The 19,033-nt window shown below is 51.7% G+C and overlaps 1 protein-coding gene across 1 annotated transcript; it reads left to right on the top strand.

Annotated features, from left to right (window-relative positions):
- The first annotated feature begins 10,982 nt into the window (after positions 1 to 10,982).
- Positions 10,983 to 15,768, top strand: SOX7 (SRY-box transcription factor 7). The gene is made up of 2 exons (XM_061132356.1): positions 10,983 to 11,283; positions 14,790 to 15,768. Exons 1-2 carry the CDS (start codon positions 11,046 to 11,048, stop codon positions 15,719 to 15,721), a joined length of 1,170 nt encoding a protein of 389 aa, XP_060988339.1. The 5' UTR covers positions 10,983 to 11,045; the 3' UTR covers positions 15,722 to 15,768.
- Positions 15,769 to 19,033: the final 3,265 nt, after the last annotated feature.

Raw genomic sequence — 19,033 nt, forward strand, 5'->3', positions numbered from 1 at the left:
GAGCTCAAATGGCCCCTCTCAGGGCCCCATTCTCAAGGCTTCCTTCCTCCAGTGGTGGCTGTGGGATTAAATGAAAAAAGGACCTAGTGAAACACCTGCAGAAGACTCTCAGTGCAGTCTGTCTCTTCCTCTGAGCACAAGAGGAGAATGAGAGTAAGAGCTGCCTACAGGACACCCCGCGGACAGACAAGCCTGGCGGGTTACAGTCCACGGGGTCACAAGAGTTGGACACAACTCAGCAACTAAGTCAGGCTTCCCTGGTGGCTCAGCTGGTAAAAAAAATCCACCTGCAATGTGAGAGACCTGAGTTCGATCCCTGGGTTGGGAAGATCCTCTGGAGAAGGGAAAGGCTACCCACTCCAGTATCCTGGCCTGGAGAATTCCCGCAGAGGATTGAGTGACTTATCACTTTCACTTCACTTTAGCAACTAACTCACCACACGAAGTGGGGACCCCAGTCATGGGAAGGCACTGGTGGCCCCTCAGAAGAGGACGTACTGGCAGCAGGGCCAGCTCCCTGTCACCGGGGGCTCCCGAACCCCTTCGTGGGGGACCAGCTCTGGGTGCAGCAGAGGAAGGTGTGGCCAGGTCATCCTGAAAACAGAAGAGTCCCAGGAAGGCTTAGCACTCCCACTGGGAGGCGAGCTGTGGGCTGGGCCCTGAGGCAGGCCGGGTGTGGTCACATTGACTCAGATTTCTCAGGTGGCAGACTCCGGATCCTGCCCTCCCTGGGTCTCCTTGGTGGGCTGAGTCGAGCAAGTTGTTGCAATTCAGCCTGGAGGGATTACAACATCCTGCTGTGATGGGGCGAGGTGCTGCCAACCCGAGATGAACGCACAGTGCGAGCCGGTGCCGGCAGAGGCGCGACAAGTGTCCTTGGGCTTCCAAACCAGAGGACCCTTCCAAATTGCCATCCCCGAGAACAGCGATTCTGCTCTCCTCAACGCCGCGAGAGCCACCCTACGACATTCCCATCTTGAAGACGAAGAAAGAGGTTCAGAGTTTCTGAGTATCTTGACCAAGGTCGTCAGTTCACAAAGTGCCCATTGGAATGGTGTCTCCCCAGGCCCAACCCTTTTTTGATCCTGGAAAGGTTATGGGTACTACATTTGATTTTTGTTTTGAATAGTTGAATTAATTTTGCTCAAGATGTAACTTAGTCCATTTGGGCATGGAAGCCTGAGTACTACATTTGATTTTTGTTTTGAATAGTTGAATTAATTTTGCTCAAGATGTAACTTAGTCCATTTGGGCATGGAAGCCTGGGTTGGGAAGATCCCTCGAAAAAGGAAACGGCAACCCACTCTCGTATTCTTGCCTGGGAAATCCCATGGACAGAGGAGCCTGGCAGGCTACAGTCCATGGGGTTGCACAGAATCAGACATGGCTGAGTGACTAACATTTTACAGCTTTTGTAGTTGAATCACCGTTCTTGAATATACTGTTTCTTTTTTTTTTTTTTTGGTCTTTTTTCTCTTTGCTTTTCAATTTGGGGCATTTTTATTGACATGTCCTCGAGCTCACTGCAGAGAAGGCAATGGCACCCCACTCCAGTTCTCTTGCCTGGAAAATCCCATGGATGGAGGAGCCTGGTGGGCTGCAGTCCATGGGGTCACGAAGAGTTGGACATGACTGAGCTGCTTCACTTTCACTTTTCATTTTCATGCATTGGAGAAGGAAATGGCAACCCACTCCAGTGTTCTTGCCTGGAGAATCCCAGGGACGGGGGAGCCTGGTGGGCTGCCGTCTATGGGGTCGCACAGAGTCGGACACGACTGAAGTGACTTGGCAGCAGCAGCAGCAGCAAGCTCACTGACTCTTTGCTCAGCTGTGTGCAGTCTACTAATGAACCCATAAGGCATTCTTCACTTCTGTGACGGTGTTTTTGATTTTGAGCATCTCTTTTTTACTCTTTCCTGGAATTCCCATCTCCCTGCTTACATTACCCATCTGTTCTTGCATGTTGTCTAGTTTTCCCACTAGACCTTTAGCAATTTAATCATAGAGATTTTTCTCTGTTTTTTGGTCACACCGCAAGGCTTGTGGGGTCTTAGTTCCCAGATCAGGGACTGAACCCATGCCCTTTCAGTGGAAGTGAGGAGTCCTAACTACTGGACTGCCAGGGAATTACTGATCACAATTAAAATTCCCAGTCTGATAACCACAACATCCATGTCATATCTGAATTTACTCTGATACTTGCTCCTTCTTTTCAAACTGTGTGGTTTGCCCTTTAGTATAATTTGTAAATTTTTTTGTTGAAAGCCAGACATGATGTACTGGGTAAAAAGGAGCCTGGTGCTGCTTCCTGAGGAGGTTTATCCTCATGGTTTGTCCTCTGGTAAGTTGCCCTTCTTCCGTATCCATCTGTATCTCTCCAGTCTTGGGAGCATCAGCTTGTCCTGTGTTTAGACAAAACCTCAGTTTTTGTCTTTTGAATGGCAGGGGGTGGCGGTGTTGCGAGGAAGCAAACAGACCAGTTCTTCCCTACTGTATGTTTCTTCCCTATGACTCTCCTTCACTAACTCAGACAAAACACTTCATTTCTGGTCACCAAATGTGTGGTTTTTCACTGACCAATTTTCTGCAATACCACCTGGGTGTTCTACAATTTAACTCAGTTCTGATGCCATCTACCCGGAGATAGCATTAAGGATTCAGTCTCAAAAGACTGCCCCACCGGGGGCCCCCTGCTCCACTTCAGACCCCAGCTGCAAGCCCAGGTTGTCACCTGCTTCTGACCAACAAATTACAGATCAGAGGTTCCAGTACCCACCTCCTGGGGTGTGATCAAATTGCAAGAACTCAGGGAAACTCTTCCTTACACTTAACAGTTTATTAAAGCATGTAATAAAGGATACACATGAGTAGTCAGATGAAGAGATATACAGGTCAGAGGTCGGGGAGGGTCCCCAGCACAGGAACTTCTGTCCCCTGAAGCTGGGGGCCCATCGCCCTCCTGATGTGGATGCGTTCACCATCTTGAAGGCTCTCTGGATACTGTACTTCAGGATTTTTATGGAGTTTTTTTCATGCATGATTAACTCTATTTTCAGCCCCTTTCCCTTCTCAGAAGGATGGAGGGTGGGGCTGAAAATTCCAAGCTTCTAATTATGCTTTGGTCTTTCTGGTGACCAGCCCCTGTCCAGATGCCCACCCAGAGTCACCTCAATAGAACAAAAGATGCCCCTAGTGCTCTTATCACTTAGGAATTTACAAGGGCTTCAGGAACTCTGTGCCAGGAACCAGAGGCAGAGACCAGTATATATTTTCTATTATCTCACATCCTGTGACCTAATTCTCTGATGGATCTAAGAAGATTGTTGATTTTTGGTTTGTTCATCTTTTTTTTCTTGTTGTTAGAATGTGACTTGGCTGGTTTAAAACTCAACATTCAAAAAACTAAGATCACGGCATCTGGTCCCATCACTTCATGGCAAATAGAAGGGGAAAAAGTGGAAACAGTGACTGATTTTATACTCTTGGGCTCCAAAATCACTGCAGACGGTGACTGTAGCCATGAAATTAAAAGATGTTTGCTCCTTGGAAGAAAAGCTATGACAAATCTAGACAGCATATTAAAAAGCAGAGACATCACTTTGCCAATAAAGATCCATATAGTCAAAGCTATGGTTTTTCCAGTAGTCACATACAGATATAAGACTTGGACCATAAAGAAAGCTGAGTGCCAAAGAATTGAGGCTTTTGAACTGTGGTGTTGGAGAAGACTCTTGAGAGTCCCTTGGACTGCAAGGAGATCAAACCAGTCAATTCTAAAGGAAATCAGCCCTGAATACTCATTGGAAGGACTTTGGCCACCTGATACAGAGAGCTAACTCACTGAAAAAGACCCTGATGCTGGAAAAGATTGAAGGCAAAAGAAGAGGGCAGCGGAGGATCAGATGGTTGGATGGCATTACTGACTCAGTGGACATGAATTTGAGCAAACTCCGGGAGACACTGAAGGACAGGTAAGCCTGGCACGCTGCAGTCCATGGGGTTGCAAACAGTTGCACATAACTTGAGTGAACAACACAAATGTGACTGATAACTTCTAAGCCCCTTGCATGGCAAACTAGAAACCAGAATTCCCATTCTTTTACTTTTAATTCATCTGTGTCTTCGTGTTTAAAGTGGATTTCTTTACAGTCACCATGCAGTTGAGTCTTGCTTCTTTTTATCCGATCTGACAATTGCTGCCTTTTAAATGGAGTAGCTAGGTCATAAATGCTTAATGTAATCGTTGATATGGTTGGGTTTTAATCTAACACCCTATTGTGTTTTCTACTTTGTCCCATATGTTTTTTGTTTGTTTGTTTCTTTTTTCCTCTTCTCCTGTCTTGTATAAATTGGATTAATTGATTTTTTTATGATACAGTATTACAGAATGACACCCAGTCCCTGCCCTAAAGGAATTTCAAAGTTGGTGGCGGTGGCAGCAGCATTCTGTCACATGATGTGAGCACTGCTTAACGCGGGTGTGGTCCCCTGGGAAATCTCTGCCAGCACGCACGTCTGTGCACTTCTCCGTGGGTACACTGAACCTCAGCGAGCATCTGATTAAAAAACCAAACACAAAATAATGGTAGCTTGAAACCCACCCATTAAAGCAATCACACAGAGCCAAACAAATAAGAAGTATCCTTGGTTTCTCACACCAGAATTGCTGACTGATGACAGAGTGGCCCGTGATGAGATCGCTATCAGTCCTGCCTCATCATGTCACTCATTATCCTGACACGTGTACACATAGGCTCAGAAAAGACATATTTCCCATTTTGTATTAATTATAGGTGATTCCTAGTCAGTCTCTCTTCTTCCTCTGAGATATTTGAAAAGAAGAGGCAATAGGATTGAAGAGACAGAAACATACCTCCTTGAACCAGTTGTTAGTTTTTCTTGCCATTTGCTGGTTTTCCATTTAAATTTGTCTGAGAGTTTAGCTTCTGACCAATTAAAGATCATTTCAGGGACTTTCCCTGGCGGTCCAGTTGCTAAGACTCCACGCTCCCAATGCAGCAGGCCCGGAGTCGATCCCTGGTCAGAGAACTAGATCCCAAGTGACACAGCTAAGAGTTCGCCTGCTGCAACTAAAGGTCCCTGCTTGCTGCAATGTAGACCCAGTACAACCAACCACACACACACACACATAAATAAATAAACATTAAAAAAAAAAAAAAAAGATCATTTCAGTGCAGTCATTCTACATGCATGCTTCCCTACAGAAGGAAATCTGATCATTGTTCAGAGTGGAGCAGGAGAAAATTAATGTAGAAAACGTCTGTTCTTGACATGGAACTCTCCTGGCCCTCAGTGCTAGGGAGGGGGCAGACACAGATCCCGGGATGAGCACCGCTTACCTGGGCGCTGTCTTGGGCATGCACACAGCACAGGCAAGCCCCTCAGCGCTTCCCTGGGCCTCCGAGGCTGCCTACCCTGTTTGCTGGCTGAGAGACTCACTCAGATGTGCACAGATGGGACTGGACTTGCAGCTCTAAGTCAGGATCTGTCCCCCATTCGCTGAGAGACGTGACTGATCAGACATAAACACACACATGTAGAGGGGGCATTCTGTAGTAACCAGAGAGTCTGATCTGGGAAACCCCAAGTTTCTCTACCCCAGTGTTTTGTTACTCTCAAATCCAAACATCAAGGGTTTTGATGTTACCAGGCACCTCCACTACCCGCACTCAGGAGCAGTGTCATCTGAAAATCCTATTCCCACCTCCCCCAGGTGCCCTGTAGAGCAGCTGTCACATCTAGGATGCTGTGGGACTCTGTCCAGCTGTCCTTGTGTCCACTGAGGTGGTCCTCCATGTCTATCATACATCTCTGCTGTCTGGTTTAATCCCCCCAAATTATTCTAAATCCAAGAACATGATGCATTTCTCCTAAACTTCTGACTGTGAGGAGATTTCTTTTGGCTGAAAGAGGGGAACTCTGTTTCTGAGAGGGAAGTCAGGCCTGCGGAGGGGGCGAGGAGGAAGGAGAAGGCAGCCAGCAGGCCTGGACCAGGTCTCCCGCCTCTCCAGCATGCACCTTCCCTGTAGGCAACAGGGTTTACCCATTTGCTTTTTGCCTTACCTTGAACTTCAAGTGCCCTTTGGAGGAGGAAAGGTCCAGTGGAACTTGAGCGATACATGTGGAGAGGGTAGACAAGCAGGGGTTAGAAGCACTTACGCTCTGATTAGAAGCATCAGGACTGGCACTAACCATCTGTGCTCGTTAGAAGCACTCTGTCTGCTGTGGGGCTCTGATCTGAGTCAGAAGCCGATACAGGGAAGCCCCAGAACTGAGGAGCAGAGACCCGAGGATGAGAGATGTGTGTTCAGGTCTCTGCTCTGCCACCTGCCTTATCTGGGAATTAATACTACCGTCTGGGCTGCCTAATTCACAGAGGGTTGTATGGAGGCAAGGACAACCTGGGAATGACCTTTGCAAGGGCGGTCAGTGGAGTCCAGATAAATCAGTGTGAGCAAAGATGACCATCCTGGTGATGATGACTTCAACCTCCAGCCTGTGTGAGGGACAGAAAGCCCCAGTAAGACACATGCACAAAACCACAGCGGGGAGGGCTGGGGGCCACGGCAGCCCCAGCTCAGCATGGCCAGCCAGCACGTGCTCCTGGGCAGAGTCCAGGGTCAGGAGCCAGGCCTGCTGCCTCAAGGCAGAGATGTGTGCCCGCCTCCCTTCTCTCTCCTTCTAGAATCACCAGAACTCTTCAGTTGGGAATAGAATTCAGGGAAGCTCCTCGAGGGGAAAGTTTTGTGGGCTGAACCCTATTAATTTTATATTTAAGGTTCCATCCATTCATTATTATATAACATTTCACAGTTATTTAAGGTGCATGTTCAGTTCAGTCTCTTAGTCATGTCCGACTCTTTGCGACCCCGTGAGCCACAGCACGCCAGGCCTCCCTGTCCATCACCAACTCCCAGAGTCCACTCAAACCCATGTCCATCGAGTCAGTGATGCCATCCAATCATCTCATCTTCTGTTGTCCTCTTCTCCTCCTGCCCTCAATCTTGCCCAGCATCAGGGTCTTTTCAAATGATTCAGCTCTTCGCATCAGGTGGCCAAAGTATTGGAGTTTCAGCTTCAACATCAGTCCTTCCAATGAACACTCAGGACTGATCTCCTTTAGGATGGACTGGTTGGATCTCCTTGCAGTCCAAGGGACTCTCAAGAGTCTTCTCCAACACCACAGTTCAAAAGCATCAATTCTTTGGTGCTCAGCTTTCTTTATGGTCCAACTCTCACATCCATACATGACTACTGGTAAAACCATAGCCTTGACTAGATGAACCTCTGTTGGCAAAGGAATGTCTCTGCTTTTTAATATGCTGTCTAGGTTGGTCATAACTTTCCTTCCAAGGAGTAAGCATCTTTTAATTTCATGGCTGCAGTCACCATCTGCAGTGATTTTGGAGCCCAGAAAAACTAAGCCAGCCACTGTTTCCACTGTTTCCCCATCTATCTGCCATGAAGTGATGGGACCGGATGCCTGAGGTTCTTTCAAAAACACTATGTCAGGATATCCTGTATTATCCCCATTTCACTGGCGAAGAAATTGAGGCTGAGATCGGGTGAATGAACTATCATCACACCACTAGTAACTTGAAGCAACCATTTCTGACTTCAAGTCCTGTGTTCCTGTAAATGCTGTTCAGTGAACTACAACAAACCTAAAGGAAGATGAGAGGGAGGGGAGATGGGAGAGGAGAGGGGAGGAAGGAGAGAGGGGAAGTAGGAGAAAGGGGAAGGAGGAGAGGGGGGAGACTAGGAAGGGAAGGAGGTGAGCAGCGAAGCAGGGGAGGAGGAAAGGAAAAAGGGAAGAAGGAAAAAAGTCATTTGAGAGAGGGTAGAGTTTGCACAATATACACCGCAAGAGTAAGGCTCAGTCTGTGAGCAGACAGGTCCACTGTCCCCCTGAATCGTCACATGGCAAGCCCTCAGCTCTACTCTCCAAGGCTTCAGAAACACCCATCCCATCCCGAGGCGGTCCAAGCGCCCGCAGGCCCCGGCACCGCAGACTTATACATCTCAGTCCTTCTTGGCATAGTTGCCCTGAATGCACCTCGCCATCTCCACAGATGAACCTCTGCCAACAACTGGTCAGACAGGTCCCGGGCCCAGCGCTGCTCAGACAAGTATCGGGGATGCCTCGGACGGGGCACGCCAGTCCTGGACCCTCTCGCTCAGCCCTCTGAGCCCCGGGCTTTGGGAACGCTTGAGCTCCATGCGGAGCTCAGGCACTGAAGGTCCGAGAGGCAGCTGGGGTCACAGCTACCCAGCAACCCTGAGCGCCGCCCGCACCAGGGCGCTTTTGCATAAAGTTGCCCAGGTGAATCAATGCGTAGATGCAAATCAATGAAGAAATAAAGAAAGGGAGAGAGCTAGAGAGCCCGAGTTCCTGGGTGCTCACAGCTCACGCGCTCGGAGCGGAGCCCCTGTTGGCAACGCGTCGTTTAACGCCCAGGTCCTGCACAATCCAGGCTCGCGCGCTCTGTCCGGACGAAATGCCAGAAATAATTATTGTAGACAACAACCGCAACACCTATTTTCTCTGCCCTCGCCGTTTCCTCCATCTGCTGTCGGACTTTGGAATCCTTCTGGACAGCCCTGCGCTCCCCGGCGCCCGAGCATCTTCCTCACCTGGTGCTTGAATGCGGGCACTCTCTGCTCCGGAACCGCGCGCTGGGAGCGCGAGAGGCTGCAGGCGGGGAAGGGGACGCCCGCGGCCGGCAAGGGGGCGCTGTCTCCTAGAGGCTTCTGATCCTGCGGACCATCGTCCCGTCCTGGAGAGGCAGTGCGGTTAGAAAGGGTAGAGTCCTTCCAGGGGGGCTGCCGCGCAAATACACCTGCGGGGATCCCGTCTCTCTCTCCACAGCTAGGGCCACCCCCGGCCAGGCGCGGCCGTAGCTCCCCGAGGTTCCCGGAGCATTCCGGTCTGGGGATTTTAGTTGAGAGATTTCTGGTAGAGGAGTTCAACAGGGGCAACGGCCTAGGCTTCCCCAAATAGGGAAGTCCACCTAGACCGCGGACACATTCACTACGCAAATCACCCCCTTCCTTCCCGGTCCCCGGTGCCAGCCAGCTCCGCCCGCTCCACCCCGGCTTCCAAGATGCTCTCTCCGCTCCGGCATCCACTGTCCAGCCAGGGCTGCTCCCCGTCCTTTGCTGTTCATCTGGGGCCCGCGAGAGCGAAGGGGTGGAGAGCCTAGGGTGCTGCCTCTGGGTCCCGGCTGGAGGAGGGAGGAAAAGTAGGCAATCTACTCTACATGTAAAGTCCGGGGCGCTGTAGGTTGAAGGTGGGACTTGAGAAGTTGCATTTTTCCATCTGCTTACCAGGTCTTAGCCCTGGCTCTGCTTCCGGAGGGTATGTTGCCCACAGAGGCACCCGTGAAGTCAGTCACTGCAAGCAGGGACCCTGAAGTGCAGGCTTAGAATTTACCGGCTGCATGTGAAGTTATATTAACATCAACCGTCATGTATGCATGGAGTTTCAGCTTTCACACACAGCCCTGTGAGGTCAGTCTTATCCTCCTCCTCATTTCCGACTGGGAGAAGAGCCCTGAGTCATGCATTAGGTAACCCAGCACTGAAGACCGGTCCTACCTCCAGACCCAATCCCACGGTCCTCTCAAAATGCCGGTGCTTTCAGGGTCACCTCTGCGGAGCCCTGCACGGCGATGGCTGCTCAGTAAATACTCTGTGGATCGGATTCCAGGATCGGATTCCTCACGACTTCCCTGTTTTATATAGTAGCGTGTGTCTAAGCCATATCTGCTCACTCATTTATTCATCCACTTATTCGGCCTTTCCTGACCACCTACTGTGTGCTGGTGCTCAAGTGAGGAACAGCCCTATTCACAAGATGAAGCAGGATGAGGAGCTGTCCTCTAAGCAGGGCTTTATGTGCCCCACAGAGGGCCCTGAGCTTCCAGCCCGCAAGCCTTCCAGTGGAGCGCAGGCCCAATCTGGTCTAGGGTGAGGGGGGTGGTGTGAGGAGGAGGGGAACTCGGGAGCCCGCTTTGTGCCAAAGCCTAGGATAGTCAGACGGCAGGGGTGGAGGGACAGAAGGACTCTGCTCTGAGAAGCAGGACTGATGGTCGGCAAAGAACAGAGAAGACAGGAAAAGGGAATTTCGCGAGAGAAAGGCTGGAGGCGAGGGAACTGGAGGCTGGGACGCCAGAGACCAGGGTGGGGTGGGGGTAGAGGTGTAAAAAGAGAGACATCAGAGGCCAGGGTGAATGAGAGAACTGAGGCCGAAGGCGTGCTCTCTGAAGAGCCAGGGAGCTGCTGAGCGTCGAGGGGACCCTCCAGTGGGTGCCACGGAGAACCCGAAACGGGATCCAGCCCCGCCTCCAGTCTCTTTGCCTGCCCAAGTTGGCTGGGGGTGGGGGGCGAGATTGTGGCCGCCCAGGTCATTTACAAAAGCACAGGTGTGTTCTATCAAGAAGAGTTCACAGGCCGGGTGTCATGGCCAAAACTCACTCGTGCCCGGCCATTCCCAGAGAAACCTGTTTGGCTTCTATTCTCCGTAGGATTCCACGCACGGGAGGAGCTGGCGGAACCTGGCCCTGGGAGGCCGCAGCCAGTCGGACGAGGGGCTGGAGGCCGACTCCCGCTCCCGGGCCCCGCGATCACAGGCGGCTCCCGCCTCCCGGCCGGAGGCACCTGCGCTGGGAGCTGGCGGGCGGAGGGGCGCCCCGGGGCTTCGGGGCACTGATCCCCGGGAACCACCGGGGAGACGGAGGGGCGGGCCGGGGGCGGGCACACGCTGGGGAAGCGGCCCGCCTCCCGCCTCTCCTCCCCGCAGGTCCGAGCCGGGACGCGGCGGCCCGGGACGCTGGGAGGGGGCCCGCGTCGTGAAGGGGGGAGGGGCCGCGCCGCCTTCGAGAGTCATTGGAGGACGCGGCCTCTCGAAGCTGATAAATAAGGGGCCGGGCCGCGGCTGCCGGCCAAGTTGGACGCCGCAACCGGTGCGAGGGCCAGGTCAGCGCCGGCCCGACGACGCGAAGCGAGGCGACCCCCGTGCGGCCATGGCCTCGCTGCTAGGAACTTACCCGTGGCCCGAGGGTCTCGAGTGCCCGGCCCTGGAAGCCGAGCTGTCGGACGGGCTGTCGCCGCCGGCCGCCCCCCGCCCGCCGGGGGACAAGGGCTCGGAGAGCCGTATCCGGCGGCCCATGAACGCCTTCATGGTGTGGGCCAAGGACGAGAGGAAACGTCTGGCGGTGCAGAACCCGGACCTGCACAACGCCGAGCTCAGCAAGATGCTGGGTGAGTGAGCGGGCGGGGCGCGGCCCGAAGTCGGCGGGCGGGGGTCTGGGGGCTGGAGGCCGGGCGGGTGCAGTGAGGGCGCGCGGGGCGGGGGTGGGACAGACTCGGCGTGGGGGACGCACGGGGGCGCGCACCGTGCCCGCGAGGTTGGGCATCTGGGCGAGCGTGGGTGTGCGCGCGGGGACTGGGATTCCGCGCAGGGACGCGTGGATCAGGCCCAGACTGAACCGGCACTGCCCGCCGGGGTGGCCGGGGAGGCCCACTGGAAGGGACGGGATCCGAGTTAGGGGCCCTGGGGCACGGGCTGGTCTGAGCTGCGGCCTGGTGCGGGGGACCCGGCTTCGGAGATCCTCGCGTGCACGGACAGGTCCGGTGTAAGGCAACAGGAAAACCCATCATCCGCTGAACTTCACCACGGGCACAATCACAGAAGGAGGTCGTACCTCTCATTAACGAATATTCCTGAAGAGAGACCTTGCGGTGGCCTATTCCTGCTTTAACTTAATTATCAAACCAACAGCAAAATGGACTTGATTCGAGCCTCTTTCTCAGTCGCAGGAGTGTAGAAAATTTGATTCGGATGCTTAGGACGGCCTGTGCGGGTATGTCCCAGAACCCGGCCGATTCCCTGGGGCTGCCCCGCGGACCCAGGCCCAGACGCTGGGCTGGGGACAAGTCAGGCCAATAGAGAAAGGATGTTCTGGAGGTCGGGGGTTTCTTCTCTCTCCACTGTCAGAAGCTGGGCACTATATCAGCTCCAGCCAACGCCTAACCTCTTTGCCCTTCGTGGTAGTTTTTATTCATTTTGACGGATGGGAATCTTTCAAAGCACTTTGTGTGCCCAGCAGGCGCCAGGCCCTGTGAAAAAGGACAGTGTGTGGTCACCTGAGGCTGGCCCTGCCCCCAGCAACCCCACCCGGACCAGCTTGGAGCCTTTTCTTTTTCCTTTTTCCGCTGGAGCTTGGGGCTCCTTCCCCAGATCGGTGGAATGAGGCCTGACACCCCTCTTTGTGCTGTCTAAAGCCACAGGCCCTCTGGCAGAAAGGGTCCTCTTGGAGTTTGAGTGCCCTTTCAAAGCAGCTGATAGAGTGCTGGTTTCAAAGAGCCTCCCACCCTCTGCCCAGCCCCTTGGCTAGCTGTTCCCAGGACGAGTTAGTGAGCCAGTGTGTCTTAGCGAGCCCTGTCCCAGATAAAAAAATACTTAAAAATCATACTTTATACTGTGTTGGCATAAAGAAAAATATATTAAGATATACAATAATAAAACAGTTTCTTCAAGCAGAAAGTTTATATTTTTCTTGAGATTTCTAAAGCAATGAAAATACTTTTTTTTTGGTGAGCTCCTAAACGTATTTTTTTGGTGTGACCCAGGTGCTATGCCTGTTACCCAAGCACAGCTCCTGTGAGGAGGATAGAGCAGGCCCAGCCAAGGGTGGGAGAACTCAGGTTGGAGAGCCTTGCAGGATTGGGGCTGCCTGCTCCCAGGGAAAGGACAGGCAAAGGGACTTGGGTAACAAATGCCTCCTGTAAGCTGGTTCCTATTGGCAGTTGGCACTTAGGCTTCTAGAGGTTACAGTGCATTTTGCAGGAAAGATATGGATTCCTTCCTGCTTAACCACACAGCCCCTGGCACTAGGCAAAGGAAACTGACCTAGTGTTGCTTTGAAAAATGTGGATTTTCTACACCTGCTGAAGGGGAGGGGGCAGCAGGATGATCTATTTCCATCCCAAGCCCATGATCTTGCCCAGCCCTTTCCTTTCTGACTTAGGAAAGGGAAAAGGCTGAATGCGAGAGCCCAGACTTTTTTGACTATTAGCTCTCCAGTCTTTGACTCTAAAAACATCACACAGTAGCACTCATGTATGTTATGAATGAGAAAGCAGGTAAAGACAGTTATACATTTAGTGGTTTTAAAAATGAACCTATATTTTATGAATACTACAATATCTTGGTACACTCAGAAACTTTGAGTCACATTTTACATTCAGTCCACAGTCAGGGTGTGGGTGTGTCTGGGTCTTGGGCCTCTTGCCACAACTTGTGGCCTTAACCACAGGCTGGAAACTAATGGCCAACTCCAAATCTGGAGTTCCTGACAGTGCTCGCTTTGGCGGCACATATACTAAAATTGGAGTTCCTGACACTTTTAAAGTTGTCTTTTCAACTGAGAGCTAATTGTATTAATTGACAACATCACTGGAATAGTGTTATATACTTTCATCCAAATGGTACTGGATGATCACCTTCCTCCAGCCTCCTCAGTATATCTGACACCCAGTGCCAGCCAGCACCCCCATGAAGGGCAGCCACGCACATAGCTCTGGACTTGGCCCTGTGCCGAGTGCTCTGGGTGGGAGATGCGGCCCCTTTCCTTCCAAGGTTTGGGGCAGGGGGCTGCCCTCTGGGCTAGTTTGTCTCAGACTTCAGGGTACAGTAGAGTCATAGGGGAACTTAAGTTCCCAAGCCTACCCTAGGAGGTAACCATCTAAGGTGTCCAGAAGTGACCTTTAGAAAACCTGCAGCGGGATGGGCAATGTGCTTTAAGAAAGAAAGAGACACTAAAGTAATCTACGCAATTACACACAAGTGAAAAGGATGAACAGAAAATACACATGAGAGCAGCATTTGTGCACCAGTGGGACACAATTGTGAGATGCTTCTTCAGACGAGAGTTTTGGTTTACTGCGGGGAAAACAAAGATCCGGGGAAGGTAAGGGGTTTACTTCTGTATAGAGAGTCTGGCTGATAAGGTGCCCTCTGCCATGGGCACAGTAGACAGTTAGAAGCCATAGCTTGTGTGTGTGTGTGTGTGTGTGTGTGTGTGTGTGTGTTTGTGGCATGAAGATTTTTGTTTGACCTTCAAATGTAAGGGCTAATCCTCTGTTGCCATAAGTGAGACCCTGTAGTTTACATCTTGTAATTTACCTCCATCTGTGAAGCTGCTGACTGATCCTGAGTTCCCTCACAAGAAAACCTGTGATAGACGTATGCCACAAATAAATAATATAGTGTCACTTCCCGAAGGGCAGCGATAACCCAGGAAGGCAGAGTTTTCATTAGGATGCACAAATGATAAGAGCTGACCCTCTGAGGGTAAAGGGAGCCCAAATCAATGTTGTGGTCTACATATTTTTGTCCTGTGGGTGACATTGGGTTAGGTGGACCCTTCACTGAGAATCTCACACTGTTTACACATTCGTGTTGTCTGGTGGCTTTGATAGGAGAGGTGCCATGATTGTGTTTGTGTGTTTGTCTTTTGCATGAATGCCTTGGAGCATGCAAGTGGGAGAGGTTGGTTTGGCCTTACTGCGCGTGCAGGATGTGGGCTGAGGGTGCGAGGAGTGTGGGGCGCCTTGTGTGAAGAGGGGGCACTGGGGTGGGGGGAGGGACAGGGGACCCGAGGCAGCAAGCCTGTGCGATGCTCGGCAGCCCCAGAGACAGTTGCACGGGGGCGCCCCGAGCCGCGCAGAGACTGACGGCGGCCTTGTCTGACTTGTGTGAGCAGGAAAGTCGTGGAAGGCGCTGACGCTGTCCCAGAAGAGGCCCTACGTGGACGAAGCGGAGCGGCTGCGACTCCAGCACATGCAGGACTACCCCAACTACAAGTACCGGCCGCGCAGGAAGAAGCAGGCCAAGCGCCTGTGCAAGCGCGTGGACCCAGGCTTCCTGCTCAGCTCGCTCTCCCGCGACCAGAACTCCCTGCCCGAGAAGCGGGGCGGCGGCCGGGGGGCGCCGGGGGAGAAGGAGGACCGGGGTGAGTACTCCCCGGGCTCCGCGCTGCCCGGCCTGCGGGGCTGCTTCCACGACGGCCCAGCCGGCGGCAGCAGCGGAGGCGGCGGCACCCCGGGCAGCGTGGACGCGTACCCCTACGGGCTGCCCACCCCGCCGGAGATGTCACCCTTGGACGTGCTGGAGCCGGAGCAGACCTTCTTCTCCTCCCCATGCCAGGAGGACCATGCGCACTCCCGCCGCATCGCCCACCTGCCCGGGCCCCCCTACTCCCCGGAGTACGCCCCCAACCCCCTCCACTGCGGCCACCCCCTGGGCTCCCTGACCCTCGGTCAGTCCTCGGGCGTCTCCATGATGTCCACCGTGCCTGGCTGTCCCGCGTCTCCAGCCTATTACTCCCAGGCCGCCTACCCGCCTCTCCACTCCAACCTGCACGCCCACCTGGGCCAGCTCTCCCCGCCTCCCGAGCATCCCGGCTTCGACGCCCTGGATCAGCTGAGCCAGGTGGAACTCCTGGGGGACATGGATCGCAATGAATTCGACCAGTACTTGAACACTCCCGGCCACCCAGACTCTGCCGCCGGGGCCCTCAGCGGGCAGGGCGCGGCGGTCTCCGAGGTGACACCGACGGGCCCCACAGAGACCAGCCTCATTTCCGTGCTGGCTGACGCCACGGCCACGTACTACAACAGCTACAGCGTGTCCTAGAGCCCGGGCGGCCCGTCCGGCCCGGCCTCGCCGCCGCCGGGCCCTCCCGCGCCGAGCGCAGCGCCCCGGGGTGGGCGCGCACTTCCACCCGCCGCCCGCCGACCGGCTCTGCGGGTCCGGGGCCCCGCCCCCCGCCCCTGCCCCTCCGCCCCGCCCGCCTGCGGCCGGCGTTCGGAGTGTATTCCTTCAAAGGAGTTTCCACTGGCTCCACCCTGGGAATCAGGCGCGGTCGTTGCTGAGGACGCTATTTCCCGGTAGAGTTTTCACTGACCTCTCCTCTCAGTCTTCAATCCGGAAACAAATTTGGGAAAGCCCAGCAACATTCGCACCCCTGCCGCTTCTGACACAGCCGCAGGGGTCCTGCCGTCCTGACCTTTGTTTGGTCTTCCAGGTGAGGGGAGCCCTGGGCTAAGATTCGGGGCGCTGGCGGTCCAATCCCAGTTCTGCCTCCGGGGGCTGGGGAGACCCGACTCCCCTTGCCTCCCCTTCCAGCCCATCCCCCCCATCTGCGGAGTGAGGGACAGACTCCGTATCTTAGGTACCCTCCACTCCAGGGTTTTCTGATTTAGGATTCTCTCCAAAGGAAGCTGAAGCTGGCCTCAGTGAACTCATTCACGTGCAACCTGGTGAGGATTCCGTGCACTGCCCAAGGACGCCAGGCTGCTGCCCTTGGTCACCATCTTCCAGTATGAATGATCCTAGTCTTCCAAAAGGACCCTTTATGAGTTTGAGAAAAAACACTCATCGTGATTTGGGGAATTAACGCCGGGGGTTAACTGCATCACTGACAATGAAATTGAATTCAAGCTGCTTTTTTAAAAACATACTTTTTTTTTTTTAAGATAAGTTCTTTGATAGCTCAGTTGGTAAAGAATCTGCCTGTAATGCAGGAGACCCTGGTTTGATTCCTGGGTCAGGAAGATCTGCTGGATAAGGGATAGGCTACCCCCTCCAGTTTTTTGGGGCTTCCCTTGTGGCTCAGCTGGTAAAGAATCCACCTGCAATGTGGGAGACCTGGGTTCGATCCCTGGGTTGGGAAGATCCCCTGGAGAAGGGAAAGGCTACCCACTCCAGTTTCTGGCCTGGAGAATTCCATGGACTGTATAATCAGACCTGACTGAGTGACTTTCACTTTCTTTTCACTTTCATACATTTCAAAACAAAATACATGCCTGAATATTTACAGTGTGTATGAGACACACACAACATATACACCTTCATGCTCAGCCTGAATCAGATACAGTTTGCTGACCTTGGCAACTTCTTGTCAGCCTTCCGTTCCTAATGAACCAAAGAGCAGGGAGTTGGAAAGAGTTTCAGCACCGTGGCATCAGTTTCTTCCAATCTGATTGTGCTGATTTCTTGAGCAAAATTTCACCATGCTCTCCCTTCTGCAGATGCAAAGTGATCTTCCTTTCCTGAAATTTCTTTTTTCTCTTCTTTTCTGTTCTTTCTCCACCCCTGAATTGGCTACTGATTCAAAGATCCCTTGACTTAAAAATCCCAGGCATGATTCCTATGGCAGAAATGGGAATTTGTTCTCCTCACCAGCCCTCTGGTTCTTCAGGTAACATCTTCAGCCAACACATCAAAGCAACTTCCCTTTATTATACTTACTTCCCAAAGAATAGAAATGCACTGTGATTCAGAAAATATTTCTGAGCCCTGACCCCATCCCAAAAACATTTCTATCCTTCCTCCAAATCTCCGTTGAAGGAACATACCTATCAGACATAAAAGACAGTTGTCTTATGATTTCAGCATTTTATTGCCTGTATGAAATATGTAAGTGTTTTTATATATTCTCCTATTATTTTCACCTTATATTTTGTATTGTTGAAAGATCCTTTTTTTTTTTTTTTTTTTTTGCTTCCAAGGAATTCTCTTGTAAAATCACTTATAAGATATGATTAATCTTTATGCTATTACTGTATGTGACTTTTGGTAATAAATAGTAAACCATGGACAATATGATTGGTGCAGTCCAGAATGTGTATTAATAATCTTATAAAACAGTATCACAGACATTAAGCTAAACTGTTCCATTTTCTGTAGGAACTATATATGCTTTGGAATGGTTGTAGATATTGGTTTGCCTAAAATATTTAATTTAAATAAACATTTTTGTACCACGATCATTCTATCATTTGAAATACAGTTTGGTGAAAGAAAAAGTTTTCAAGTGAGGCGTAGATATTTATGCCAGTTCTCCTTCTGGTGTTGGTCAAAATGTTCTCTTCATCATCTTTTTTTTTTTTTTAAAGTTATCTTGTTGGAGTGGTTGATTGGTTGATTTTATTAATTATGGTAAAGAGATAAAGCCTAATTTTACACCTTAGAAACAGTGTCATTCTTCTTGATATTGAAAGAAAAGAAAATTCATAGCCTAGTTGTGAAACAATTTTCTCCTCGGAAAGGATGACTTCACACTTGTAAGGTGGAATGCAGTGGTTCTCAGGCTGTCTCAGGATGGGAAGTGGGGCCCAAGTATTTGCTTCCTTAAGGGGAAACTCCATTTTCCCCTTCTTTTTGAAATCATCTTTTGAAGACTACTTAGATTGTCCTCTATGCATCTATGCATCTAGGGATGTGGTCTTACAAGAATCATGTGTTCTCAAAGCTCCCTGGAACGTTGCAGAGAAGACAGGGCAGCACAAGGGTGGGTAATTAAAGGATGTAATATCTTGTTAGGGTTTAGGATGAAAATCCCAGCCAAACAGTGTCAGGAAAAAAGTGATGATTCCTCAGTCCCCAGGCCATTCACTACATCTGGCTCCTCTCTGTGGGAAAGCTGTTGTAACTTGTTCATGTCAATAGAAGCCCTGTGTTCTTCCAGGGCCTCTGGGCCAAGGAGTAGGTCTTGGGAGGGTCTGATTGGGCAGACGTTCTTTCTGCAAATTGGATCGTAATCTCTAGTCATTACTTTAATAGCACTTTATAGATATAGGGAGTTTTACAGCAAGTTTTATGGTCTGTTTCTCATTCCCAACCCCAGATGGGGCCCGTCATCACTCCACCCCATTGCACAGTCAGGAACACTGAGGCCCAGGGAGGGAGGTGGCACCCTGGGGTCACCCTACTCAACTGGTGGAGGCTGGGTTTTCAGCACTTCAAATACATTTGCTGGCATTGACAGTCTCCCAGTTTGAAGGCTCATGCCTTTTCTAGAGACTCACCAGACATGGGGTTACATCCGGCCCATTTTTACCTCTCACATCCCAGGGAAAAAGGATGAACAAAGGGGAAATGACAAGGCTAGCGTTAGATGACACCCGAATTCCGTGCTGCCTAGGCCCGCCACCGTGGCCAGCT

This window comes from Dama dama, chromosome 29, assembly GCF_033118175.1.
Source record: "Dama dama isolate Ldn47 chromosome 29, ASM3311817v1, whole genome shotgun sequence".
NCBI lineage: Eukaryota > Metazoa > Chordata > Mammalia > Artiodactyla > Cervidae > Dama > Dama dama.

Excerpts from the sequence above, each read along its gene's own strand:
- SOX7 (XM_061132356.1), top strand. The coding sequence starts at position 11,046 with ATGGCCTCGCTGCTAGGAACTTACCCGTGGCCCGAGGGTCTCGAGTGC. Across the intron at positions 11,284-14,789 it reads CGAGCTCAGCAAGATGCTGG|GAAAGTCGTGGAAGGCGCTG; the intron begins GTGAGTGAGCGG and ends TTGTGTGAGCAG.